The 27,942-nt window shown below is 43.8% G+C and overlaps 1 protein-coding gene across 4 annotated transcripts in view; it reads right to left on the bottom strand.

Annotated features, from left to right (window-relative positions):
* Positions 1-27,942, bottom strand: part of LOC112221988 (vitamin D3 receptor A) — a 97,693-nt gene that overhangs the window by 54,343 nt on the left and 15,408 nt on the right. For 3 of the 4 annotated variants that reach the window (XM_042303878.1, XM_024384489.2, XM_042303879.1), the window contains one exon: positions 9,354-9,382. The exons of the other annotated variant lie outside the window; for it this stretch is intronic. In XM_042303878.1, coding sequence (XP_042159812.1) covers positions 9,354-9,382 — 29 coding nt within the window. The remainder of the gene's footprint in view (positions 1-9,353; positions 9,383-27,942) is intronic. 4 annotated transcript variants of the gene reach the window in all.

The raw sequence follows: 27,942 nt of genomic DNA, 5'->3' as shown, positions 1-27,942 counted from the left end.
CTGGCGGGCTGTATCACCGCCTGGTATGGCAAATGCACCGCCCTCAACCGTAAGGCTCTCCAGAGGGTAGTGAGGTCTGCACAACGAATCACCGGGGGCAAACTACCTGCCCTCCAGGACACCTACACCACCCGATGCTACAGGAAGGCCATAAAGATCATCAAGGACATCAACCACCCGAGCCACTGCCTGTTCACCCCGCTGTCATCCAGAAGGCGAGGTCAGTACAGGTGCATCAAAGCTGGGACCGAGAGACTGAAAAACAGCTTCTATCTCAAGGCCATCAGACTGTTAAACAGCCACCACTAACATTGAGTGGCTACTGCCAACACACTGTCAATGACACTGACTCTACTCCAGCCACTTTAATCATGGGAATTGATGGGAAATGATGTAAATATATCACTAGCCACTTTAAACAACGTTACTTACCCTACATTATTCATCTCATATGCATACGTAGATACTGTACTCTATATCATCGACTGCATCCTTATGTAATACATGTATCACTAGCCACTTTAACTATGCCACTTGGTTTACATACTCATCTCATATGTATATACTGTACTCGATATCATCTACTGTATCTTGCCTATGCTGCTCTGTACCATCACTCATTCATATATCCTTATGTACATATTCTTTATCCCCTTACACTGTGTATAAGACAGTTTTTTTTGGAACTGTTAGTTAGATTACTTGTTCGTTATTACTGCATTGTCGGAACTAGAAGCACAAGCATTTCGCTACACTCGCATTAACATCTGCTAACCATGTGTATGTGACAAATAAATTTGATTTGATTTGATTCTACAAGCCTCTCATTCACCATAAGCAGAGAGGAATAGGAGAAGCTAGTGCTTTCATTCACGCCAAAATCTACCCCAAATATTTTGGACATAAACTTGTCGCCTGCCTTCCCGCCAACGACTCCCATTGTTAAGGTGGAGACATGACCATCTCATCATTATATACATATCTCTGCCATAAAGGGCTTATTGGAGCTGTCATGTGACTGACACTTGTAAAAGTGTAATTTAAAAACAATGTACATTTGTTGATTACTGGGTCTAGTAGAGGCCGCAACTGGACTGGATTGTGAACAACTTTTGGCGGAATGCATTGCTCGCCAGCAGGTCAGACAAACGACTAAAATGAACAAGTAACTCAGAAAAAACTAATTAGGATTCTCGAGTCAGTAAAGAGAGTCGTTCAAAAATAATGAATTGTTCGCTTACTGCACATCACCACAGTCAAAGAGGAGTGAACTACTGCAAACAAACTGATGGTGCTTCTACGGTGAGTGCCGAGTAGATAGAAGTTTGACAGCTCAACAGTGCCAAAAATGTGCACTGGCTATATACAGTTACGTGAAGTGTCATGGTAGGGTGTGGGGTGTCGTAGCAAACCATGGATGCTATGCCAAAATGTAAAAGCAAGTGCCGTGCTAAACGTTCATCTCTGTGGTAATGTTGACTACAGCCCTTTATTGAAGGCCGCAAAATATGGTGCGTTAAATTTGATCTTTGCGTAGGGTATTCCTCAAGCTCTGTCATTTAAATATTTTCAGAGACACAAAAAAAACATAGCAGGTTACAAAATAGCACTTTGAAGCAACATTTGTGTATGGATTGTCACTTGTCAGGGACTGGTCCAAATTCACGTTTCACCACCGCCATTTCCATGACGAGTGCTTGACGCTATTTACAGAGGGTTAGTGCTATCTGGGAACCTTGGGACGTCCCTACACTTAAACCCTACCCTAACCATTTAAAAAATGTCAACTTCAATGGGGTAAGATTTCTGCCCTGCTAGGGCTTCCCCGATTTCACTGTAAGTGCTGTTATTGTGAAGTTGAAATGTCTAGGAGCAACAACGGTTCAGCTGCAAAGTGGTAGGCCACACAAGCTCACAGAATTGAAACGCTGAGTGCTGAAGCGTTGTTGCTGAAGCCTGTCTGTCCTCAGTTGTAACACTCACTACCGAGTTCCAAACTCGCCTCTGGAAGCAACGTCAGCTTCGTGAAATGGGTTTCCATAGCCGAGCAGCGGCACACAAGCCTAAGATCACCATGTGCAATGCCAAGCGTTGGCTGGAGTGGTGTAAAGCTTGCCGCCATTGGACTCTGGAGTAGTGGAAACGCATTCTCTAGAGTGATGAATCATGCTTCACCATCTGGCAGTACGACAGACAAATCTGGGTTTGGTGGATACCAGGAGAACGCTACCTGCCCCAATGCATAGTGCCAACTGTAAAGTTTGGTGGCGGTATAATGGTCTGGGGATGTTTGTCATTGGAACTAAGGAGCCTAGCCCGAGCAATGACAAGAAATCTTAACACTACAGCCTACAATGACATTCTAGATGATTCTGCTCTTCCAACTTTGTGTCAACAGTTTGGGGAAGACACTTTCCTGTTTCAGCATGACAATGCCCCCATGCGCAAAGTGAGGTCCATACAGAAATGGTTTGTCGAGATCGGTGCGGAAAAAATTGACTGGCCTGCACATAGCCCTGACCTTAACCCCATCAAACACCTTTGGGATGAATCGGAACGCAGACTGCAAGCCAAGCCTAATTGCCCAACATCAGTGCTCAACCTCACAAATGGTCTTGTGGCTGAATGTAAGCCCCCGCATCAATGTTCCAACATCTAGAGGAAAGCCTTCCCAGAAGAGTGGAGAATGTTGTAGCAGTAAAGGGGGGACCAACTGTAAATGAATGCCCATGATTTTGGAATGAGATGTTCCACAAGCTTTTGGTCATATAGTCTAACAGCTTATTGCGAACATTCTTGGATAATTGGTTAGATAGTGTTATATATTTCAAAATGTTGGTTTATTTTATTGTAGCTGTAAGCTAGATGTTGACAGCAACTGGCTGACTCATGCAGCGCTAATGTCATGTTAGCAGTCTGGTAGGGCTAACATTAGCAGGCTAACTGGCTAGCAACCTCGCAAGTTGATTTGTAACAATAAATTAAAAGTTGGCTGCAAATTCAATTGAAACCATGAGTGCAAACGACTTGGTTTAATTTGAAGTTATTTCTTTTGGAGTTTACATTATAACATGGTTCCCCAACGGGCGACCCCCAGACCGGTTTTAAGCAAAAAAATAAATACAATTGTTGAATTTTCATTTTCAACACCAGGAAATCAGCAACAAGTGATTTCAATTTGGGAAATCTGTGTCAAGTATTTCCAGGCATAATAAAAAGACAAATGTAAGCAAGGTCTGACATTTTAATGTTTTAGTCAAATATTACATCTCTTTGGGATTCTTACAGTCTACAAAATATTTTTAATTATGTTCCGGCCCCCTGACCACCACGCTCAAGAATAACAAAAAAACAAAAACATTGGCCCGTGGCTGAATCTAGTTGATCCCTGCATTATAGGGAATAGGCTGGCTTGCCGGGTCCTCCATATTATATCACACCTGGAAAAAAACGTTTCCGATATGACTTCTTTGGAATAAAGATCTTTTTATGTAATAACTCGAAAAATAGAAAAATGAGGTGCAACTTTGTTCTGGGACTTTTGATGCATATTCTAATGCAATCCATGTTACGTTTATGCTACCTACCCTTCAAGAATTCCCCTTCATTGCGTCTTTGTAGATAATTGAACAATTACTAAATTGGTTGAGTTTCATTAAGCATAACAAAATGTACCCAATTTGAGTCTTGAACTGGTTTTACTGCTAACCTACAAAGCATTACATGGGCTTGCTCCTACCTATCTCTCTGATTTGGTCCTGCTGTACATACCTACACGTACGCTACGGTCACAAGATGCAGGGCTCCTAATTGTCCCTAGAATTTCTAAGCAAACAGCTGGAGGCAGGGCTTTCTCCTATAGAGCTCCATTTTTATGGAATGGTCTGCCTACCCATGTCAGAGACGCAAACTCAGTCTCAACCTTTAAGTCTTTACTGAAGACTCATCTCTTCAGTGGGTCATATGATTGAGTGTAGTCTGGCCCAGGAGTGGGAAGGTGAACGGAAAGGCTCTGGAGCAACGAACCGCCCTTGCAGTCTCTGCCTGGCCGGTTCCCCTCTTTCCACTGGGATTCTCTGCCTCTAGCCCTATTACAGGGGCTGAGTCACTGGCTTGCTGGGGCTCTCTCCCTGGAAGGGGTGTGTCACCTGAGTGGGTTGATTCACTGATGTGGTCATCTTGTCTGGGTTGGCGCCCCCCCTTGGGTTGTGCCATGGCGGAGATCTTTGTGGGCTATACTCAGCCTTGTCTCAGGATGGTAAGTTGGTGGTTGAAGATATCCCTCTAGTGGTGTGGGGGCAGTGCTTTGGCAAAGTGGGTGGGGTTATATCCTTCCTGTTTGGCCCTGTCCGGGGGTATCCTCGGATGGGGCCACAGTGTCTCCTGACCCCTCCTCTCTCAGCCTCCAGTATTTATGCTGCAGTAGTGTATGTGTCGGGGGGCTAGGGTCAATTTGTTATATCTGGAGTACTTCTCCTGTCCTATTCGGTGTCCTGTGTGAATCTAAGTGTGCGTTCTCTAATTCTCTCCTTCTCTCTTTCTTTCTCTCTCTCTCTCAGAGGACCATGCCCCAGGACTACCTGACATGATGACTCCTTGCTGTCTCCAGTCCACCTGGCCGTGCTGCTGCTCCAGTTTCAACTGTTCTGCCTTATTATTATTATTCAACCATGCTGGTCATTTATGAACATTTGAACATCTTGGCCATGTTCTGTTATAATCTCCACCCGGCACAGCTAGAAGAGGACTGGCCACCCCACATAGCCTGGTTCCGCTCTAGGTTTCTTCCTAGGTTTTGGCCTTTCTAGGGAGTTTTTCCTAGCCACCGTGCTTCTACACCTGCATTGCTTGCTGTTTGGGGTTTTAGGCTGGGTTTCTGTACAGCACTTTGAGATATCAGCTGATGTACGAAGGGCTATATAAATAAATGTGATTGGACTTGTAGGGCATGATATGCACCATCTGCTGTACATTGCATGTAGGGGCCTAGTTACAGTGCCTTCAGAGAGTATTCATACACCCCTTGACATTTTGCACATTTTGTTGTGATATAGCCTGAATTCCAAATTTGATTATTTTTCCCCATAATGACAAAGTGCAAACATTTGGGAATCTTTTGCAAATGTATTGAAAATTATATACAGAAATCTAATTTCCATAAGTATTTACACCTCAGAGTCAATACATGTTAGAATCACTTTGACAGTGATTACAGCTGTGAGTATTTCTGGTTAAGTCTCCAAGAGCTGTGTACACCTGGATTGTACAATATTTGCCCATTATTCTTTTCAGCATTCTTCAAGCTCTGTCAAATTGGTTATTGATCATTACTAAAACAATCATTTAAGTCTCACCATATACTTTCAAGCAGTCAAAACTGTTACTCAGCAATTCACAGGAACATACTCAGTCTTTGTGGTAATCATCTCCAGCTTAGATGTGGCCATGTGTTTTAAGTTATTGTTTTAAGTTAAGGAGAATTCATCTCAGCGTCTGGTGGAAAGCAGACAACATTTTTACATTATAGTCATTGAGCAGACACCTTACAGGGGCAATTAGGGTTAAGTGCCTTGCTCAAGGGCATAGAGATTTCTCACCAAGTTGTATCGGGGATTTGAACCAGCAACCTTTCGACTACCGGCCCAATGCTCTTAACCACTAGGCTACCTGCCACTAGCAAGGTTTTCCTCTAGAATTTTGCCTGCACATACCCTTTATTTTTCATCCTGAAAAACTACATTTCTTAATGACTGCAAGTTAAACACATAACATGATGCAAACACCACCATTCTTGAAAATATGGAGAGTAGTACTCAGTAATGAGTTGTATTGGTATTCGGGACAAAAAGTTAATTGCTTTGCCACATTTTTTTGCATTATTACGTCAGTTCCGTGTTGCAAACAGGATACATGTTTTGGAATATTTTGATTCTGAATAGCAGTGGTTCAAACGTTTTTTGTCCCGTACCCCTTAAAAACATTCAACCTCCAGTTGTGTAATCCCCCTAGAACCAGGGTCAGTGGACTCAAATGTTTTACGATCATTGTAAGCCTTCCACACACACTAAACAATACATTTATTAAACATGAGAATGAGAAGAGTTGTCGTCACAATCCAGCTTGTGGGAAGTGACAAAGAGCTCTTATTGGACCAGGGCAAATAATAATAAATAATTTTGCTCTTTATTTAGCCATCTTACATATAAAACTTGAGTTATTCACAATTTTTGATGACTAAATAACCACAGGTTAATGAGAAGGGTGTGCTTTAAAGGATGCACATTACTCTGTATTGTAGAGTCTCAGTCTTAAATCTTTCTCCACACAGTCTGTGCCTGTATTTAGTTATGCTAGTGAGGGCCAAGAATCCACTCTCATATAGGTACGTGGTTGCAAAGGGCATCAGTGTCTAAACAGCGTGATTTGTCAAGGCAGGATACTCTGAGCGCAGCCCAATCCAGAAATCTGGCAGTGGCGTCTGATTAAATACAATTTTCACAGAACCGCTTGTTGCAATTTCAATGAGGCTCTCTTGTTCAGATATTGGTAAGTGGACTGGAGGCAGGGCATGAAAGGGATAACGAATCCAGTTGTTTGTGTTATCCGTTTCGGGAAAGTGCCTGCGTAATTGCGCACACAGCTCTCTCAGGTGCTTCGCTATATCACATTTGGCATTATCCGTAAGCTTGAGTTCATTTGCACACAAAAAAAAAAAAATCATACAATGGATGTAAAGACCTGTGTGCTGTCTTTGTTAATGCCGACAGAAAAGAGCTCCAACTTCTTAATCATAGCCTCACATTAACATCTGCTTACCATGTGTACGTGACACAACATTTGATTTAAATATAGTTGGAGAGTCACTGTAATCCTAGATTCAGATCATTCAGGCGAGAAAAAACATCACCCAGATAGGCCAGTCGTGTGAGAAACTCGTCATCATGCAAGCGGTCAGACAAGTGAAAATGGTCAGTAAAGAGAACTTTAAGCTCGTCTCTCAATTCAAAACAACGTATCAATACTTTGCCCCTTGATAACCAGCGCACTTCTGTATGTTGTAGAAGCGTTACATGGTCGCTGCCCATATCATTGCATAATACAGAAAATACACGAGTTCAGGGGCCTTGCTTTAACAAAGTTAACCATTTTCACTGTAGTGTCTTGGGTACACTGGATGCTACAGTGTGAATGCACACTACCACTCCACTGTGTCTCCCTGTCATGGCTTTTGGGCTATCAGTACATATACCACCACATCTTGACCACCAAAGTCCATTTGATGTCACAAAGCTGTCCAGTACTTGAAAAATATCCTCATGTTGTCCTGGTTTCCAGAAGAGGATGTCTCCCTTAATTGCCCCCCCCATAAACATAACCGACATATACCAGGAGCTGTGCCAGGCCCGCCACGTCTGTTGACTCATCCAGCTGTAACACATAATTCACTGGCTTATATGCAAAGCAGTAATTGTTTCAAAACATCTCCTGCCATGTCACTGACGCATCGTGAAACAGTGTTGTTTGATGAAGGAATTGTCTGTGTAGTTTTTTTGGGCCTTCCCCCAGCATTGTCCCATCCATATCCGCAGCAGCAGGAAGAATTAAGCCCTCCACAATAGTATGGAGCTTGACTGTTCTAGCCACTCACCATATACAGTAAGACTCTTCGAGCCCCTTCTTATTAAATGGTATCTGTTGCGTTTGGTTTCATTTTATTTTTGGCAGGGAAAAGAGGCTACACCGGCGAGAGAAAAAAAAAACTCACCCAAATGTATAGCCCTGTTGTAAAATATAAAATGTACAGTTTGAAAATGTGAAGAAAAGAAATGCCAAGAATGCGCACGTACCCCCTACCCCAGTTTGGGAATACCTGCTGTACATGATTCCTTCTTTTCACTCCGTCAGTTAGGTTAGTATTGTGGAGTAACTACAATGTTGTTGATCCATCCTCAGTTTTCCCATCACTGCCATTAAACTCAAACTGTTTTAAAGTCAACATTGGTCTCAGTGAAATCCCTTACTGGCAAATTGGTTAGAAAGGATGAATATCTTTGTGTTGACACACCATACAAAGTGTAAGTAATAACTTCACCACGCTCAGAGATATTCAATGTCGGCTTTTCTTTCTACCAATAGGGACCCTTCTTTGCGAGGCCTTGGAAAACCAGTTTTTTTGTGGTTGAATCGGTGTTTGAAATGCACTGCTCGACTGAAGAACCTTACAAATAACTGTGTGTGGTGTACAGAGATGAGGTCGTCATACAAAAAGCATGTTAAACACTGCTGCACACAGTAAATCCATGCATCTTGTGACGTACTTGCCATAACAAAGCACATTCTTACTCCTGAAATTATTAGGCTGGCCATAACAAAGCACATTCTTACTCCTGAAATTATTAGGCTGGCCATAACAAAGCACATTCTTACTCCTGAACTTATTTAGGCTGGCCATAACAAAGCACATTCTTACTCCTGAACTTATTTAGGCTGGCCATAACAAAGCACATTCTTACTCCTGAACTTATTTAGGCTGGCCATAACAAAGCACATTCTTACTCCTGAACTTATTTAGGCTGGCCATAACAAAGCACATTCTTACTCCTGAACTTATTTAGGCTGGCCATAACAAAGGGGTTGAATGCTTATTGACTTCAGATATTCCAGCCTTTCATTTTTAACTAATTTGTATAAAATAATTCATAATTCCACTTTTACATTATGGGGTATTGTGTGTAGGCCAATGACAAAAACACATGAATCCATTTTAAATTCAGGCTGTAAAACAAACAAAGTCAAGAGGTGTGAATACTTTTAAGGCACTGTAGGTCTTACTCAAATGAAAATAGTGTATTCATTTTTTTTTTTAATTTAAAGAGTTGGTCATGTGCAGTTATTTCATTGATAGAAGATTTACATTGTATCCTGTAGGCGCATTTGGGTTAGCATGAGGACCCAGAGAACTGAGCGGTCCTACATGTCCACAGTAGTCTTCTGGAGACCTTGGCATTTGACACTTTGGCTTCGTCATAAATCACTTTTCTATCAATCATATTTTCCCGACTAGCGGTTTTGAGCTGGAGTGGTGGGGTAACACTGACACAAGGTTACTCTTTCCAGGAGTATTGCTGCGGAGCCCATTTCAGATGGGGAGGAATGCATGCAGAGGTGCAGAGATTTGATTATGTATTGATAAACTGAATAAAAATAGATGAATCTCACAAATGCAGTGAAACTGTGCAAAGGGAGAGGAAAAGCTTGCTTTATGGAATGAAAAGCTTAAAATGTAACTGAAAACAATACATCTGCAGAGCTTCTATCAATGGAGAGACAGACTAAAGATGCAAAGAACTTACATTCCATCACTTCACTTCTAAAAAGCTTCCTGAAAGAGAAGAGACAGGAAGGAATCAGCAGCATTCAGTGCTCATTTCTGACATTACAGAGTAGAAGTCGGAAGTTTACATACACTTAGGTTGGTGTCATTAAAACTCATTTTTCAACCACTCCACACATTTCTTGTTAACAAACTAGTTTTGGCAAGTTGGTTAGGTCATTTACTTTGTGCATGACAAGTCATTTTTCCAACAATTGTTTACAGACAGATTATTTCACTGTATCACAATTCCAGTGGGTCAAATGTTTACATACACTAAGTTGACTGTGCCTTTAAAACAGCTTGGAAAATTCCAGAAAACAATGTCATGGCCTTAGAAGCTTCTGACAGGCTAATTTACATAATTTGAGTCAATAGGGAGGTGTACCTGTGTGTTGTAGACCTCCACAAGTCTGGTTCATCCTTGGGAGCAATTTCCAAATGCCTAAAAAAAGGTACCACGTTCATCTGCACAAACAATAGTACGCAAGTATAAACACTATGGGACCACGCAGCCGTCAAACCGCTCAGGAAGGAGACGCGATCTGTCTCCTAGAGATGAACGTACTTTAGTGCAAGAAGTGCAAATCAATCCCAGAACAGCAGCAAATGACCTTGTGAAGATGCTGGAGGAAACCGGTACAGAAGTATCTATATCCACAGTAAAACGAGTCCTATATCGACATAGGCTGCTCAGCAAGGAAGAAGCCACTGCTCCAAAACCGGCATAAAAAAGCCAGACTACGGTTTGCAACTGCACATGGGGACAAAGATCATACTTTTTGGAGAAATGTCCTCTGGTCTGATGAAACAAAAATAGAACTGTTTGGCCATAATGACCATCGTTATGTTTGGAGGATAAAAGGGGGAGGCAAGCTGAAGAACACCATCCCAAGCTGAAGCACGGGGGTGGCAGCATCATGTTGTGGGGGTGCTTTGCTGCAGGAGGGACTGGTCCACTTCACAAAATAGATGGCATCATGAGGAGTAAATTTATGTGGATATATTGAAGCTACATCAAGACATCAGTCAGGAAGTTAAAGCTTGGGTCGCAAAGGGGTCTTCCAAATGTACAATGACCCAAAGCATACATACTTAAGCATTGGCTTAAGGACAACAAAGTCAAGGTATTGGAGTGACCATCACAAAGCCCTGACCTCAATATGTGTGGGCAGAACTGAAAAAACATGTGCGAGCAAGGAGGCCCAGAAACCTGATTCAGTTACACCAGCTCTGTCAGGAGGAATGGGCCAAAATCCACCCAACTTATTGTGGGAAGCTTGTGGAAGGCTACCAAAAACATTTGACCCAAGTTCAACAATTTAAAAAGGCAATGCTGCCAAATACTAATTGAGTGTATGAAAACTTCTGACCCACTGGGATTGTGATGAAAGTAATACAAGCTGAAATAAATCACTATTATTCTGACATTTCACATTCTTAAAATAAAAAGTGGTGATCCTAACTGACCTAGGACATTCATTTTTACTGAGTTTAAATGTATTTGGCTACGTTGTACGTAAACTTCCGACTTCAACTGTATAAGACGCAGTAAGATTGATCTTTCCCTTTCTCCGTGAAAAACACATAACCCTGGTTAACAAGACCCATATATCAGTCCACTTCAGACTACTATGTATTGGGGAAAACATGACCTACTTAGATAACCTCAGGTGAGCTATGGTGAGTTGGTCATCTTGTGTGGAGGGGAAGCCAACAGTACAGTATCAGTAGCAAGAAAATGTGAACCCTTTGGAATTACCTGGATTTCTGCATAAATTAGTCAAGAAAATTTGATCTGATCATTTTAGTCACAACAATAGACCAACACAGTGTGCCTAAACTAATAACAAATTGTATTTTTCTTGTCATATTGAATACATAATTTAAACATTGTGGTTGGAAAACGTATGTGAACCCCTAGGCTAATGACTTTTCCAAAAGCTAAATTGATGTCGAGTCAGTTAACCTGGAGTCCAATCAATGAGACATGATTGGAGATGTTGGTTCAAACTGCCTAGCCCTATACAATTTTTTTTTTCTTCAGAAAATTGGAGTTTGCTATTCACAAGAAGCATTGCCTGATGTGAACCATGCCTTGAACAAAAGAGATCACAGAAGGCCTAAGATTAAGAATTGTTGACTTGCATAATGCTGGAAAGGGTTACAAAAGGATCTATAAAAGCCTTGATGTTCATCAGTCCACGGAATGACAAATTGTCTATAAAATGGAGAAAGTTCAGCACTGTTGCTACGCTCCCTAGGAGTGGCCGTCCTGCAATGATGACTGCAAGAGGACAGCGCAGAACGCTCAATGAGGTTAAGAAGTTTCCTAGAGTGTCAGCTAAAGACACAGAAATCTCTGGAACATTCTAACATCACGGCTGACAAGTCTATGTTACATTAAACACTCAACAAGAATGGTGTTCATGGGAGGACACCACGGAAGAAGGCACTGCTGTCCAAAAAAAACATTGCTGTACGTCTGAAGTTCAAAAGAGCACCTGGATGTTACACAGCGCTTCTGGCAAAATATTCTGTGGACAGATGGAACTATGGTTGAGTTGTTTGGAACACGCCATGTGTGGAGAAAAAAAATGCACACCACACCAACATCAAAACCTCATCCCAACTGTAAAGTATGGGAGGGAGCATCATTTTTTGGGGCTTTTTTAAAATTCATTTTGCAGGAGAATGTAAGGCTATTTGTCCGCCAATTGAAGCTCAACAGAAGATGGGTGATGCAACAGGACAACCCAAAACACAGTAGTAAAATCAACAACAGAATGGCCCCTGAACTCGTGTGTTCAGCAGAAGAAAATAAGCATTCTGGAGTGGCCCAGTCAGAGTCCTGACCTCAACCCGATTTAGCGGTTCACACCAGACATCCTAAGAATATTGCTGAACTGAAACAGTTTTGTAAAGACGAACGGTCCAAAATTCCTCCTGACCGTTGTGCAGGTCTGATCCGCAACTACAGAAAACATTGGGTTGAGTTCAATGCTGCCAAAAGGAGGGTCAACCAGTCATACTTTTTCCACCCTACACAATGTTTTGTTCAATAAATAATGTGTTGTGTTCAATAAAGACATGAAAACGTTTAATTGTTTGTTTTATTGGTTTAAGCAGACTGTCTATATCAGATCAAATTTTATGACCAATTTATGCAGAAATTCAGGTAATTCCAAAGGGTTCACATACTTTTTAGTGCCACTGTCAGTCCAACGGGTAGCTATGCAACGCCAAGGAACAGTCAGAAGGTTTAGGTTTTTCCTCCATATCTGAATGAACAGACACTGGGAAGGACATTGAGGACAGAAGAGCAGCTTCAGGCACAGTCATATTTGGGTACCCAAATACAACAAACATAAGTACGGCGCAAACATGGACGGATGGGTCACACCACACACAGCAGATTCCTGCCTCCTGATTCTTTCACCTAACTCAGACACCGTGTGAAGGCCGGGATAATTAATCCCATCAATTGCTGCCAATACCGTTGCTGAGAGTAATGATGGCAAAACATGTTTAACCTTTATTTTACTAGGAAAATCAGTTAAGAACACATTCTTATTTACAATGACGGACTAGGAACAGTGGGTTAACTGCCTTGTTCAGGGGCAGAACGACAGATTTTTACCTTGCCAGCTCGGGGAATCGATCTAGCAACCTTTCAGTTACTGGCCCAATGCTCTAATCACTAGGGTACCTGCCGTCCCAACATCACCTTAAGTATCACCACTGTAATGATTGTGGGAGCACTATGATCACACCCTCCATCTAGACAGCTAAGTATGTAGCTGTAACACGGCTTGGGCTGAGCAGGAACCCCCACCAGCGTTGGCGATCAACCAGAAAAACCGGTTCTCTCTGCCTGGTTTACTGAAGGAGTGGTAGTCTAGAGGATCTTTTGTTATCACACAGCTTAGCTAAACGATTCAATCAAACTAAAAAATACGAATCTTCTCTTCTAAATATAATTATTTGCTGTATGCATAAGTACATTGAATGGTGCCCTCATTGATCTTGTCCCCACTTATAAATATCAGGGCATCTGGATTTACAAAAAGCTTTTTCAGAAAGCATGCTGATGAGCTAGTATTTTCACATCCGGATGAAATGCATGTCCAAAGTAAACGGGCCTGCTGCTCAGACCCAGAAGCTAAGATATGCATATTATCAGTAGATTTGGATGGAAAACACTGAAGTTTCTAAAACTGTTTGAATCATGTCTGTGAGTATAATAGAACTTATTTGGCAGGCAAAACCCAGAGGACAAACGGTTCAGATTTTTTTATTTTATTTTTTGAGGTCACTCTTCAATGGATTTTCATTCTAATCGACTTTCCTGCAGTTCCCATCGCTTCCACTGGATGTCAACAGTCATTAGAAATTGGTTGAGGTTTTTCCTTTGAGAAATGATGTAGTAACACTGTTCAGAATGAGGCTCCAGGGAAGTGTACTCTGTTAGATGCGCGTGACCTGAAAGCACACTCCACTTTGTTTTCCTCCGGTATTGAACAGTGTATCCAGTCTTACATTTTTTCAATTATATACGTTAAAAAATACCTGAAGTTGTATTACAAAAGTAGTTTGAAATGTTTGGACAATACTTACAGGTAACTTTTGAGATATTTTGTAGTCACGTTGCGCAAGATGGAACCAGTGTTTTTCTGGATCAAACGCGCCAAATAAATGGTCATTTTGGATATATAGCGACGTAATTAAATCGAAAAAAAGGACCATTTGTGATGTTTATGGGACATATTGGAGTGCCAACAGAAGCTCGTCAAAGGTAAGGCATTAACAATATTTTTATTTCTGCCTTGTGTCAGGCTTGCAGGGTTGAAATATGCTTTTCTCTTTGTTTACGGAGGTGCTGTCCTCAGATAATAGCATTGTTTGCTTTCGCCGTAAAGCATTTTTGAAATCTGACACGTTGGCTGGATTCACAACAAGTGTAGCTTTAATTTGGTGCTCTGCATTTTCACTGGATGTTGGCCAGGTGGGACGTCCCACATATCTCAGCGAGGTTAATCCCCTTTCCTTTCCACTCAGTGTGCAGAGTTCAATTGATATTAAACTTTCCTGGAGTCACGTGTCCAATCCCACACGTCCAGTATGGACAGACACACCACCGCCACTCAGGGATTCAACATGCCCTAAAACTCCCGCCACACAGCTTCACTAATACAAAATTACCCCCAAAATAATCCCCCTTCCACCATGCAACCATGGTGTCAATTAATGACAAAAAAGCAGAAAACAGGCTCACGTGTAACGTAGAAAACAGGCTCAAGTGTAACGGAGGAAATTACTCATCCATCGCTCCTTACATCTGTTAAATTAAAAAAAAGCCACAAATCTACAGCCTGTTCTAGGAACTAACAGCAAGTGCGAGCGAGTCGAGACGCCAACATGCAGATTTATAGGAGAACTGGGAAGAGGAAAAGTGGAGGGGGGGGGGCACATTAACACCACTAATTCAAGACCCACTCACTGCACTTACAACACTTGATTAGTATAGCAGGAAAATACCTCCCACACAGCCAGAGCCAGCAGTAGTCTACAGTGTGGGTGGTACCTGCAGGGAAAGCTGCCATCTGCTCTACAAATCCAGGCCCCAAACTACACACACAGGTGGATCTGACCACAGGGCCTGGGGGCTAACACTGCTGCCTGCCACTGAGCCAAAGTTCCCCATCACTGAGAATTATAACAGAAGCATTAAATCAGATTTATCCATCATATTTAAAATCTTAACATGTCACAGTACAAAATATTTTTTCACAGTCAAGCTGAATTATCGAATCTCAAAATCTGGTACACCACCTCTATCGAACGGAAGTGTAAACAAGGCCTTATGGAGATAATTGGCAAAGCACACACAGCTACATTGTCCCTCCAGTCCAGGGTGGAGCTGGAGGTATCTCACTCTGTATTCCTCAGCCAGGAAGTCTCTCCCACATGTTACCGACTGAGGGAGGAAATACAACAACCAAGTCCATATGGGGAAAAGAACGAGAGGGGCAGTTCCGAAAATCATTACCTCACTTTTATTTGGTATTGGCCTAGTGTTGCTCCCTCCTTCAGTAAAAGGACACCCTCAGAAACAAAGCGTCTGACTGATGGTCTGTTAACGCAAAAGCAGCACACAGGGTTTGATACTTCAACAAAAATAGTCGCATTTGCAACCGCTTGACTTGGCAGTGCGGCACACATTTCTAATTGGTCGCAAGGGTGCCAGTGATATTTTTTCTGGTCACGTTCATTTTTGGTTTCCATTATTTTATCATGATTTATTCAAAACAGCAACTGACCAAAAATCAACCAACTTTCTGAATAGGCAACAACGGCATGGGAATGCCTGGTCGGTGTCTGTCAGGCCTCATCTCCACCAATGGCCCGTTTGTAATAATGCATTTTTTAAAAATGGATTACTGAAGTTATTCGTTATGTTAATTATTTATCACACGTGCGCTGCACACATTTAACCTATAAATAATCTGTCAGGAAGAGAGCCTGCTCAGCTCTCAAGCAGCTGGTTCTTGCGTGGAGCGAAAACCGACAGCAGAAGGGGTAGGATGAGAAGTACTAATTTATGATATCTACCAGTAAATGCTAAGGTAGGAATGGGTATGCAAACTAGGTATTTCAGTCTTGGAAAAATCAGATACTTCCTATAGACAATTTTGCCCTTAAAGTCAAGAGCGACATCATTAATATATACAGAGAAGCGAGTCGGCACAAGAATTGAACTCTGTGGCACCCCCATAGAGACTGCCAGTGGTCCGGACAACTGGCACTACGATGACACACTGAACTCTGAGAAGTAGTTGGTGAACCAGGCGAGGCAGTCATTCGAGAAACAAAGGCTGTCGAGTCTGCCAATAAGAATGTGGTGTTTGACAGAGTCGAAAGCCTTGGCCAGGTCGATGAAGACAGCTGCACAATACTGTCTTTTATCGATGGCAGTTATGATATCGTTTAGTACCTTGAGCGTGGCTGAGGTGCACCCATGACCAGATCGGAAACCAGATTGCATAACGGAGAAGGTACTGTGGGATTCAAAATGGTCAGTGATCTGTTTGTTAACTTGGCTTTCGAAGACTTTAGAAAGGCAGGGCAGGATGGATATAGGTCTGTAACAGTTTGGGTCTAGAGTGTCACCCCCTTTGAAGAAGGGGATGACCGCAACAGCTTTCCAGTCTTTATAGATCTCAGACAAAACAAAAGAGGTTGAACAGGCTAGTAATAGGGGTTGCAACAATTGCAGCTGATAATTTTTTAAAGAGAGGGTCCAAATTTTCTAACCCAACTGATAAGTAGGCGTCCAGATTTTGCAGCTCTTTCAGAACATCAGCTATCTGGATTTGGGTGAAGGAGAAGTGGGGGGGTTGAGCAGGTTGCTACGGAGGCTGCAGAGCTGTTGGTAGGGGTAGCCAGGAGGAAAGCATGGCAGGCTGTAGAAAAGTGCTTTTGAAATTCTTAATTATCGCAGTTTTAAAGTCAGTGGTGACAGCGTTTCCTAGCCTCAGTGCAGTGGGCAGCTGGGAGGGGGTGATCTAATACTCAATGGACTTACTTGGGAATTTGTGCTACAGGATGCAAATTTCTGTTTGATAAAGCTAGCCTTTGCTTTCTTGACTGTGTATACTGGTTCCAGACTTCCCTGAAAAGTTGCATATCGCGGGGGCTATTCGATGCTAATGCAGTACGCCACAGGATGTTTTTGTGCTGGTCAAGGGCAGTCAAGGAGTCAAACAGGGGTTGAATCTGTTCTACATTTTTTTGAATGGGGGATGCTTATTTAAGATGGGGAGGAAAGCACTTTTAAAGAATAGCCAGGCATCCTCGACTGACGGGGTGAGGTCAATATCCTTCCAGGATAGCCGGGTCAGGTCAATTAGAAAGGACTGCTCGCTGAAGTATTTTTGGGAGCGTTTGGCAGTGATGAAGGGTGGTCATTTGACCACGGACCATTACCGACGCAGGCAATGAGGCAGTGATCGCTGAGATCCTGGTTGAAGACAGAAGAGGTGTATTTATAGGGCAAGTTGGTCAGGATATCTATGAGGGTGCCCATGTTTACAGATTTGGGGTTGTACCTTGTAGGTTCCTTGATCATTTGTGAGAGATTGAGGGCATCTAGCTTAGATTGTAGGACAGCCGGGGTGTTAAGCATATCCCAGTTTAGGTCACCTAACAGTACGAACTCTGAAGCTAGATGGGGGGGGTCTATAACAAAACGGCAACAGTGAGAGACTTACTTATTACGGAAATGTGGATTTTTAAAAGTAGAAGCTGGAACTGTTTGGGCACAGACCTGGATCGTCTGCAGAGCTCTGTCTTAGAACTGCCAAAGGGGGTAGAGTTACTATCGTCCCGGAAAATGTTGTAGTTGGGGATGGAGAATTCAGAATTTTTGGTGGCCTTTCTAAGCCAGGATTCAGACAAGGCTAGGACATCAGCGTTGGCGGAATGTGCAAAAGCAGAAAATAAAAAATAAAAACTTAGAGAGGAGGCTTCTGATGTTAACATGCATGAAACCATGGCTTTTATGGTTACAGAAGTCAAATGAGTGCGCCTGGGGAATAGGTGTAGGACTGGGGGCTACAGGGCCTGGGTTAACCTCTACATCGCCAGAGGAACAGAGGATTAGTAGGATAAGGGTATGGCTAAAGGCTATAAGAACTGGTCATCTAGTGCGTTGGGACAGAGAATAAAGGAGCAGATTTCTGGGTGTGGTAGAAAAGATTCATGGCATAATGTACAGACTAGGGTATGGTTGGATAGGAGTACAGTGGAAGTAAACCTAGGCATTGAGTGACGATGAGCGGTTGCGTCTCTGGGGGCACCAGTTAAGCCAGGTGAGGTCTCTGCATGGGGGGGTGGGACAAAAGAGCTATCTAAGGCATGTTGAGCAGGACTGGGGGCTCTACAGTGAAATAAAACAACTAACCGAAACAGCAGTCGACAAGACAGACATTAGAGATAGGCAATAAGGCAACCACAGGTGTTGGTCGGGAGAGCTAAAACAACGGGTAAATGGCGATGAACGGGCTGAGAGGGTCAGTTGGGCACATACCGGACCTGAGTTTGAGGCTGTGGCCAACAGATAAACCAAATGAGGTACAGTGTTAATGAACAGACCAGCAGGCATCAGCTGTGTAGCCGAGTGATCATAGGCTCCAATGAGTAGCAATGGGTGAGTCGGGGAGCAATTCGGTAGTCACTACTATGCTAGGCGAGCGGGAGACACGGCGTTCAGAAAGCTAGTGAGCCGGTTCTTCAGTGACATCGCAACTGAAAAGCCTGTTGAAACCACAGCGGACGATTACGACGGCGGGGCTCTGTGTCGACAATAAAGGGTCCGGGACAATTGGCAAAAGAGGCATTGTAGGCTAAGAAGCTAGCTGGTATATGGGCCTAGCTCAAGGCTAACTGGTGCTTTCATCAGGACAGAGGCATTAGCTAACAGAAGCCACTCGATTGCAGCTAACTAGCTGAGATGAGCCGGTGTATTGGTCCAGCAATTGAGGCAGGAATCCGGTGATGTGGTAGAGAGAAGCAGTCCAACATGCTCTGGGGTGATATCACGCTGTGCAGACTGGCAGGTATTGCCGAGCTAAAGCTGGCTGGTGTCCGAGCTTAATGTGAAGACCACTAGCCGTAGTTAACAAATACTGATAGCTAGTAAGCTGGCTCGCTCCTGGAGGTTCCAGTTATAAGGAATAAAAATAGCAGATTCATCCCACATTGGGTGGGGCGGGTTGCAGGAAAGTATATTTAGTTCATAGATAGAAAGTGAAATAAAAATAAATACAGGGGAAAATAACGACTATTTACACGGGATAAGACAAAGACACGTCTGACTGCTACGCCATCTTGGTTAAATCATTTCTGATATAATTTCTGATCAGTTTTATGGAGAGATGTCAGCACTTTTGTTTGTTTCCCGCCATTTCAATTGAAGAGTGTTGCGGTAAAACTGTGTGGTTATTATGAGCAAGACAGCATGTATACCCCCTCCCCCATTCGGGCCAGTAGCTTTCGTGACCCAGTGTGCCACTGGCAAATTTATCTGAATGTCGAGACATAACAATTAGCGTTGCTAATGATTGCATCTATCCAAAAATGGTTAGGCTCAGGCAATTTAAAAAAAAAGTTACCTACAAAGCACCCGAATTCATTGGCCATTTCTTTTGAAAACTCCATCACAAGTGCGCTACAACACAGCTAGCTAAACAGAACAGTCTGGCAGGTGTGCACCTGAATTAAAGGGCAACCACCACCAAAATGTTGAAATTTCTCAGATTTTTCACACCTCAGTAAATGGTCCCCTGATGTGGTTTAACCCCCTAGATTCAGACGCACTGGTAAATCTAAGTAACATCTAAATAGGATTTTTTTTTAATTTAATTGCATTGGATGCCAAATCCGCCGATGTCGCACTTCCACATCTGCGGTGAAAAATGACAGAACATCTGAATGAATGAAATATCCTTATTAAATACTTTATTTACATAGTTGAATGTGCTGACAACAAAATCAAAAATTGTCAATGGAAATCAAATTTATCAAGCCATGGAGGTCTGGATTTGGAGTCACACTCAAAATTAAAGTGGAAAACCACACTACAGGCTGATCCAACTTTGATGTAATGTCCTTAAAGTCAAAATGAGGCTCAGTAGTGCGTGTGGCCTCCATGTGCCTGTATGACCTCCCTACAACGCCTGGCATGCTCCTGATGAGATGGCGGATGGTCTCCTGAGGGATCTCCTCCCAGACATGGACTAAAGCATCCGCCAACTCCTGGACAGTCTGTGGTGCAACGTGGCGTTGGTGGATGGAGCGAGACATGATGTCCCAGATGTGCTCAATTGGATTCAGGTCTGGGGAACGGGCGGGCCAGTCCATAGCATCAATGGCTTCCTCTTGAAGGAACTGCTGACACACTCCAGCCACGTGAGGTCTGGCATTGTCTTGCATTAGGAGGAACCCAGGGCCAACCGCACCCGCATATGGTCTCACAATGGGTCTGAGGATCTCATCTCGGTACCTAATGGCAGTCAGGCTACCTCTGGCGAGCACATGGAGGGCTGTGCGGCCCCCCAAAGAAATGCCACCCCACACCATGACTGACCCACCGCCAAACCGGTCATGCTGGAGGATGTTGCAGGCAGCAGAACGTTCTCCACGGCGTCTCCAGACTCTGTCACGTCTGTCACATGTGCTCAGTGTGAACCTGCTTTCATCTGTGAAGAGCACAGGGCGCCAGTGGCAAATTTGCGAATCTTGGTGTTCTCTGGCAAATGCCAAACGTCCTGCACGGTGTTGGGCTGTAAGCACAACCCCCACCTATGGACGTCGGGCCCTCATACCAACCTCATGGAGTCTGTTCCTGACCGCTTAAGCAGACACATGCCTCGCAAGGCTGCAGGCCCAGACGGCATCCCCAGCCACGCCCTTAGAGCATGCGCAGACCAGCTGGCCGGTGTGTTTACGGACATATTCAATCAATCCCTATACCAGTCTGCTGTTCCCACATGCTTCAAGAGGGCCACCATTGTTCCTGTTCCCAAGAAAGCTAAGGTAACTGAGCTAAACGACTACCACCCCGTAGCACTCACATCTGTCATCATGAAGTGCTTTGAGAGACTAGTCAAGGACCATATCACCTCCACCCTACCTGACACCCTAGACCCACTCCAATTTGCTTACCGCCCAAATAGGTCCACAGACGATGCAATCTCAACCACACTGCACACTGCTCTAACCCATCTGGACAAGAGGAATACCTATGTGAGAATGCTGTTCATCGACTACAGCTCGGCATTCAACACCATAGTACCCTCCAAGCTCGTCATCAAGCTCGAGACCCTGGGTCTCGACCCCGCCCTGTGCAACTGGGTACTGGACTTCCTGACGGGCCGCCCCCAGGTGGTGAGGGTAGGCAACAACATCTCCTCCCCGCTGATCCTCAACACTGGGGCCCCACAAGGGTGCGTTCTGAGCCCTCTCCTGTACTCCCTGTTCACCCACGACTGCGTGGCCATGCACGCCTCCAACTCAATCATCAAGTTTGCGGACGACACAACAGTGGTAGGCTTGATTACCAACAACGACGAGACGGCCTACAGGGAGGAGGTGAGGGCCCTCGGAGTGTGGTGTCAGGAAAATAACCTCACACTCAACGTCAACAAAACTAAGGAGATGATTGTGGACTTCAGGAAACAGCAGAGGGAACACCCCCCATCCACATCGATGGAACAGTAGTGGAGAGGGTAGCAAGTTTTAAGTTCCTCGGCATACACATCACAGACAAACTGAATTGGTCCACTCACACAGACAGCATCGTGAGGAAGGCGCAGCAGCGCCTCTTCAACCTCAGGAGGCTGAAGAAATTCGGCTTGTCACCAAAAGCACTCACAAACTTCTACAGATGCACAATCGAGAGCATCCTGGCGTGCTGTATCACCGCCTGGTATGGCAACTGCACCGCCCTCAACCGTAAGGCTCTCCAGAGGGTAGTGAGGTCTGCACAACGCATCACCGGGGGTAAACTACCTGCCCTCCAGGACACCTACACCACCCGATGCTACAGGAAGGCCATAAAGATCATCAAGGACATCAACCACCCGAGCCACTGCCTGTTCACCCCGCTGTCATCCAGAAGGCGAGGTCAGTACAGGTGCATCAAAGCTGGGACCGAGAGACTGAAAAACAGCTTCTATCTCAAGGCCATCAGACTGTTAAACAGCCACCACTAACATTGAGTGGCTACTGCCAACACACTGTCAATGACACTGACTCTACTCCAGCCACTTTAATAATGGGAATTGATGGGAAATGATGTAAATATATCACTAGCCACTTTAAACAATGCTACCTTATATAATGTTACTTACCCTACATTATTCATCTCATATGCATTCGTAGATACTGTACTCTATATCATCGACTGCATCCTTATGTAATACATGTATCACTAGCCACTTTAACTATGCCACTTGGTTTACATACTCATCTCATATGTATATACTGTACTCGATATCATCTACTGTATCTTGCCTATGCTGCTCTGTACCATCACTCATTCATATATCCTTATGTACATATTCTTTATCCCCTTACACTGTGTATAAGACAGTAGTTTTTTTGGAATTGTTAGATTACTTGTTCGTTATTACTGCATTGTCAGAACTAGAAGCACAAGCATTTCGCTACACTCGCATTAACATCTGCTAACCATGTGTATGTGACAAATAAAATTTGATTTGATTTGATGCACATTTGTGGCCTGCTGGAGGTCATTTTGCAGGGCTCTGGCAGTGCTCCTCCTGCTCCTCCTTGCACAAAGGCGGAGGTAGCGGTCCTGCTGCTGGGTTGTTGCCCTCCTACGGCCTCCTCCACGTCTCTTGATGTACTGGCCTGTCTCCTGGTAGCACCTCCATGCTCTGGACACTACGCTGACAGACACAGCAAACCTTCTTGCCACAGCATGCATTGATGTGCCATCCTGGATGAGCTGCACTACCTGAGACACTTGTGTGGGTTGTAGACTCCGTCTCATGCTACCACTAGAGTGAAAGCACCGCCAGCATTCAAAAGTGACCAAAACATCAGCCAGGAAGCATAGGAACTGAGAAGTGGTCTGTGGTCACCACTTGCAGAACCACTCCTTTATTGGGGGTGTCTTGCTAATTGCCTATAATTTTCACCTGTTGTCTATTCCATTTGCACAACAGCATGTGACATTTATTGTCAATCAGTGTTGCTTCCTAAGTGGACAGTTTGATTTCACAGAAGTGTGATTGACTTGGAGTTACATTGTGTTAAGGGTTCCCTTTATTTTTTTGAGCAGTGTAAGTGTTGCACTTTAACAGTCTCTTTTCTTTGCTGTTACAGTAAATCTATCCAAAGCAATGTAAGAACAAAAGGGCATGCTAATTTGATAGATGATTAGTCATTATTAGCCTGGTTCTGTATGAAATACACATTATGGGACATGGGCCAGGTCATTCCCAACCTACAATCTTGTACTGGTGTCACCAACTGAAAAAGTTGGTAGTAGCAGTACCCCCTGTGTAGAACTCTGAGTGCACAGGATAAAGAGGCACAAAGTTGTGTTGGCTATTGGCTGACACTGCTATTATGGAGTGTTCTGCTATCATGTCACCCACTACTACAGTCTATCTCCTGAAGCTGAGCAGGCCCAGCTGGCACGCAGGACAGACTTATGAGCGCGGGTCCATTGTAGGCTTCCATTTTGTGGCCAAGGGGAATTAAAATACCTCACTTCCCTGCGGCATCAGTCAGAGCCATCCTGGGGCCTTACTGCCTCCCTGCTCACATGGTGTCTTCTATAGCGTGCATGCCTACCATGCATCAGTATGACTTGAGTACTACAAATGAGCATTAAATAACATGCCGTCATTTGAGATGATTCATGAGACTATGACATTTCTCTACAGAGACAATATCCACCCACAGAGCTGATGTTTCCTTGTTTCTATTGTGCGGCACCAAAGTAGAAGCATACATTTCTGAGATGTTCTTAGTTCTCACAATATGAGCATACACTCATTGTATTTGTTTTTAAGTTTTCCATATGCATGTGCTGGGATGAAAGGTGAACACAGAGCAGGGAGCGTGTAAATGTAACCTGTAATACAGGGAACCCCACATGTCAAGGGGAAACCAAACACAAAAATAATAACTAGCACGTTCATTCACTGTAATAGTCTGCGTTACTTCCCACTCTGATCTGACAGAGTTATTACTAAGAGAGGGAAGGAGGGGGAGAAGGGGGCACAGTGTGTTTTACTGCATACTTTGGCTGGTGCGCTACAAGCACACTCAAAACAAATCTGACCAGAGAAGACCTCAGGGTTGCCCGTATCACACTCCCGAACCAAACAGTGGTTTCCAAGGACAAGAACACCAGGAAAACATACAGAGAGAAAGACAGATACTAGAGGTCGACCGATTAAATCGGAATGGCCCATTAATTAGGGCCGATTTTAAGTTTTCATAATCGGAAATCAGTATTTTTGGACACCGATTGTTTTTTTTACACCTTTATTTAACGAGGCAAGTCAGTTAAGAACACATTTTTTTCAATGGCGGCCTAGGAACGGTGGGTTAACTGCCTTGTTCAGGGGCAGAACGACAGATGTTTTACCTTGTCAATTCAGGGATTCAATCTTGCACCCTTACAGTCAACTAGTCCAACGCTCTAACCACCCGATTACATTGCACTCCACGAGGAGCCTGCCTGTTATGCGAATGCAGTAAGCCAAGGTAAGTTGCTAGCTAGCATTAAAATGATCTTATAAAAAAATCAATCATAATCACTAGTTAAACTAGTAATATCATCAACCATGTGTAGTTCTCTAGCGTGTCCTGTGTTGCATATAATCGATGCGGTGCGTATTCGTTGCTTCAATATGTACCTAGCCATAAACATCAATTCCTTTCTTAAAATCAACACAGGGGTATACAATTTTTAAACCTGCATATTTAGCTAAAATAAATCCAGGTTAGCAGGCAATATTAACCAGGTGAAATTGTGTCACTTCTCTTGCATTCATTGCACGCAGAGTCAGTGTATATGCAACAGTTTGGACCGCCTAATTTGCCGGTCTGTGCTGGTCCCGTTGTCAGTGGAAGGCTGTTCTGTGGGGGAGGCGTGCGGCAGGCAGGGCTGGGGAGGTCTGGCTGGTTGAGGTGGGCTCTGCTGTGTGAAGGCTGGTCATCGAGTGGTGATTGAGCTGCTCCTGCAGCCTGTTCTCTTTCCCTCCTGCAGCCTGTCTTTTTGGAGCTCTATCTTGAGTCAGTCTCGCTCTTGCTGAACCTCTTTTAGCTGTGTTGCAAGGCTGCTGTCCTGCTTTGTCCGCAGCTTGGTTAGGAGCTCTAAGGTGTGGTTTTCAGGTTGCCGTTTACTCACGCCCTCCCTGAGCAGGACCACCTCCCCCTCCAGTTTGGTGAACTCATCCCTCATGGCAGCCACGGTGGTGAGGATGGCCTGAGCCTGCTCTGCACTGAGGGGGTTGCGTTCCTCCTGGGGCGTGTCCTCCACTATGGTGGGAAGAGAGGTGCAGGATGTGCCTTTTTGGGTGGGGATAGTTGGGGTGAGGCTGGTGGAGTTTGTTTTGTGTTAGGGCTTGTCACTGGTGGTGTCCTTCCCCCTCTCTGCCCTCTCCTTAATGGTCTGAAAGTCTGTTTCAAACAGCCTAATATTACCTTACGCACAATGATAGTCCCAGTCTTGTAGAGGTTGATTGTCATCATGGTGCTGTCAGGGTGTTCACTCTGACTTTCAGCTTCCACCCATTACATATTCCTTCTTTCTTTAAGGATGGCTGGTGAGAGCACATTGCGGAGCGCCATGCATTTGGCTGGTAACATCACCGTTGTTGTAGAGGTCTGCGAAAAGAGTGTCTGGCCTCCCCTTTAGTAGTTTCTGTTTTAAAGCTTTCCTTGTTTTAAATTTTGGCCTCTGGAGGGTGAAGAATGGACTGAGGGGGAGTGGAGACGTGGTACCTGTGGGCTCTTCCGGATAAAGCACTAAATAAACTTCAGTTAGTGCTAAATACGGCTGCTAGAATCCTGACTAGAACCAAAAAATTTGATCACATAACTCCAGTGCTAGCCTCCCTACACTGGCTTCCTGTCAAGGCAAGGGCTGATTTCAAGGTTTTACTGCTAACCTACAAAGCATTACATGGGCTTGCTCCTACCTATCTCTGATTTGGTCCTGCCGTACATACACTACGGTCACAAGACGCAGGCCTCCTAATTGTCCCTAGAATTTTTAAGCAAACAGCTGGAGGCAGGGCTTTCTCCTATAGAACTCCATTTTTATGGAATGGTCTGCCTACCCATGGCCCTGTCCGGGGGTATCCTCGGATGGGGCCACAGTGTCTCCTGACCCCTCCTGTCTCTGCCTCCAGTATTTATGCTGCAGTAGTTTGTGTGTCGGGGGGCTAGGGTCAGTTTGTTATATCTGGAGTACTTCTCCTGTCCTATCCAGTGTCCTGTGTGAATTTAAGTATGCCCTCTCTAATTCTCTCGGAGGACATGAGCCCTACGACCATGCCTCAGGACTACTTGCTGTCCCCAGTCCACCTGGCCGTGCTGCTGCTCCAGTTTCAACTGTTCTGCCTTATTATTATTATTCAACCATGCTGGTCATTTATGAACATTTGAACATCTTGGCCATGTTCTGTTATAATCTCCACCCGGCACAGCTAGAAGAGGACTGGCCACCCCACATAACCTGGTTCCTCTCTAGGTTTCTTCCTAGGTTTTGGCCTTTCTAGGGAGTTTTTCCTAGCCACCGTGCTTCTACACCTGCATTGCTTGCTGTTTGGGGTTTTAGGCTGGGTTTCTGTACAGCACTTTGAGATATCAGCTGATGTACGAAGGGCTATATAAATAAATTTGATTTGATGATTGATTCTACTGCTGCTGATCTGTTCTGCTGCCATGGCAACCTGTTTGTCTGCTGCGGTTGCTAGCTAGCTCTAATTTAGTTCAAAAACCAACAACAAAAAGTGACAATTCGTTACACAAAAAAGCAGAAGTTATGTTTAAAGTTAGTGCTGCTTTTTGGTATACTCGATCAGTTTTGTTGTATTGACTCCCCTTGCTAGGTTTGTTCTAGCTCAATTTGTCTGGCTAGCTTGTTAGTCTGCTGGCTAGGTTTATTTAACATGATGCGCAAAGTTAATTTTTTCTATTCTGATTGAAAAGAGTTGTTCATCACTTATCTGGAATTATTTTTTGAATCGAGTGTTTCTCATTCTAAAAACAAAATATGAAATATATCAGGAGCTTCTCTCGGTCTGTCTCTGTTAGAGGTCGACCGATTATGATTATTCGATACCGATTATTGGAGGACCAAAAAAAGCCGATAGCGATTAATCGGACGATTCTTATTTATAATAATGACAATTACAACAATACTGAATGAACAATTATTTTAACTTAATATAATACATCAATCAATTTAGCCTCAAATAAATAATGAAACATGTTCAATTTGGTTTAAATAATGCAAAAACAAAGTGTTGGAGAAGAACGTACAAGTCCAATATGTGCCATGTAAGAAAGCTAACATTTAAGTTCCTTGCTCAGAACATATGAAAGCTGGTGGTTCCTTTTAACATGAGTCTTCAATATTCCCAGGTAAGACGTTTTAAGTTGTAGTTATTATAGGAATTATAAGACTATTTCATTAACCTTTTGACTATTGGATGTTCTTATAAGCATTTTAGTATTGCCAGTGTAACAGTATAGCTTCCATCCCTCTCCTTGCTCCTACCTGGGCTCGAACCAGGAACACAACGACAATAGCCACCCTCGAAGCAGCGTTACCCATGCAGAGCAAGGGGAACAACCACTCCAAATCTCAGAGCGAGTGACGTTTGAAACGCTATTAGCGCGCACCCCGCTAACTAGCCAGCCATTTCACATCGGTTACACCAGCCTAATCTCGGGAGTTGATAGGCTTGAAGTCAAACAGCGCAATGCTTGACGCACAATGAAGAGCTGCTTACAAA

This window comes from Oncorhynchus tshawytscha, linkage group LG22 (genome assembly GCF_018296145.1).
Source record: "Oncorhynchus tshawytscha isolate Ot180627B linkage group LG22, Otsh_v2.0, whole genome shotgun sequence".
Classification (NCBI taxonomy): domain Eukaryota; kingdom Metazoa; phylum Chordata; class Actinopteri; order Salmoniformes; family Salmonidae; genus Oncorhynchus; species Oncorhynchus tshawytscha.
Note: the sequence above shows the minus strand (reverse complement) of the source record. Positions and strands in the feature narration are given on the sequence as shown.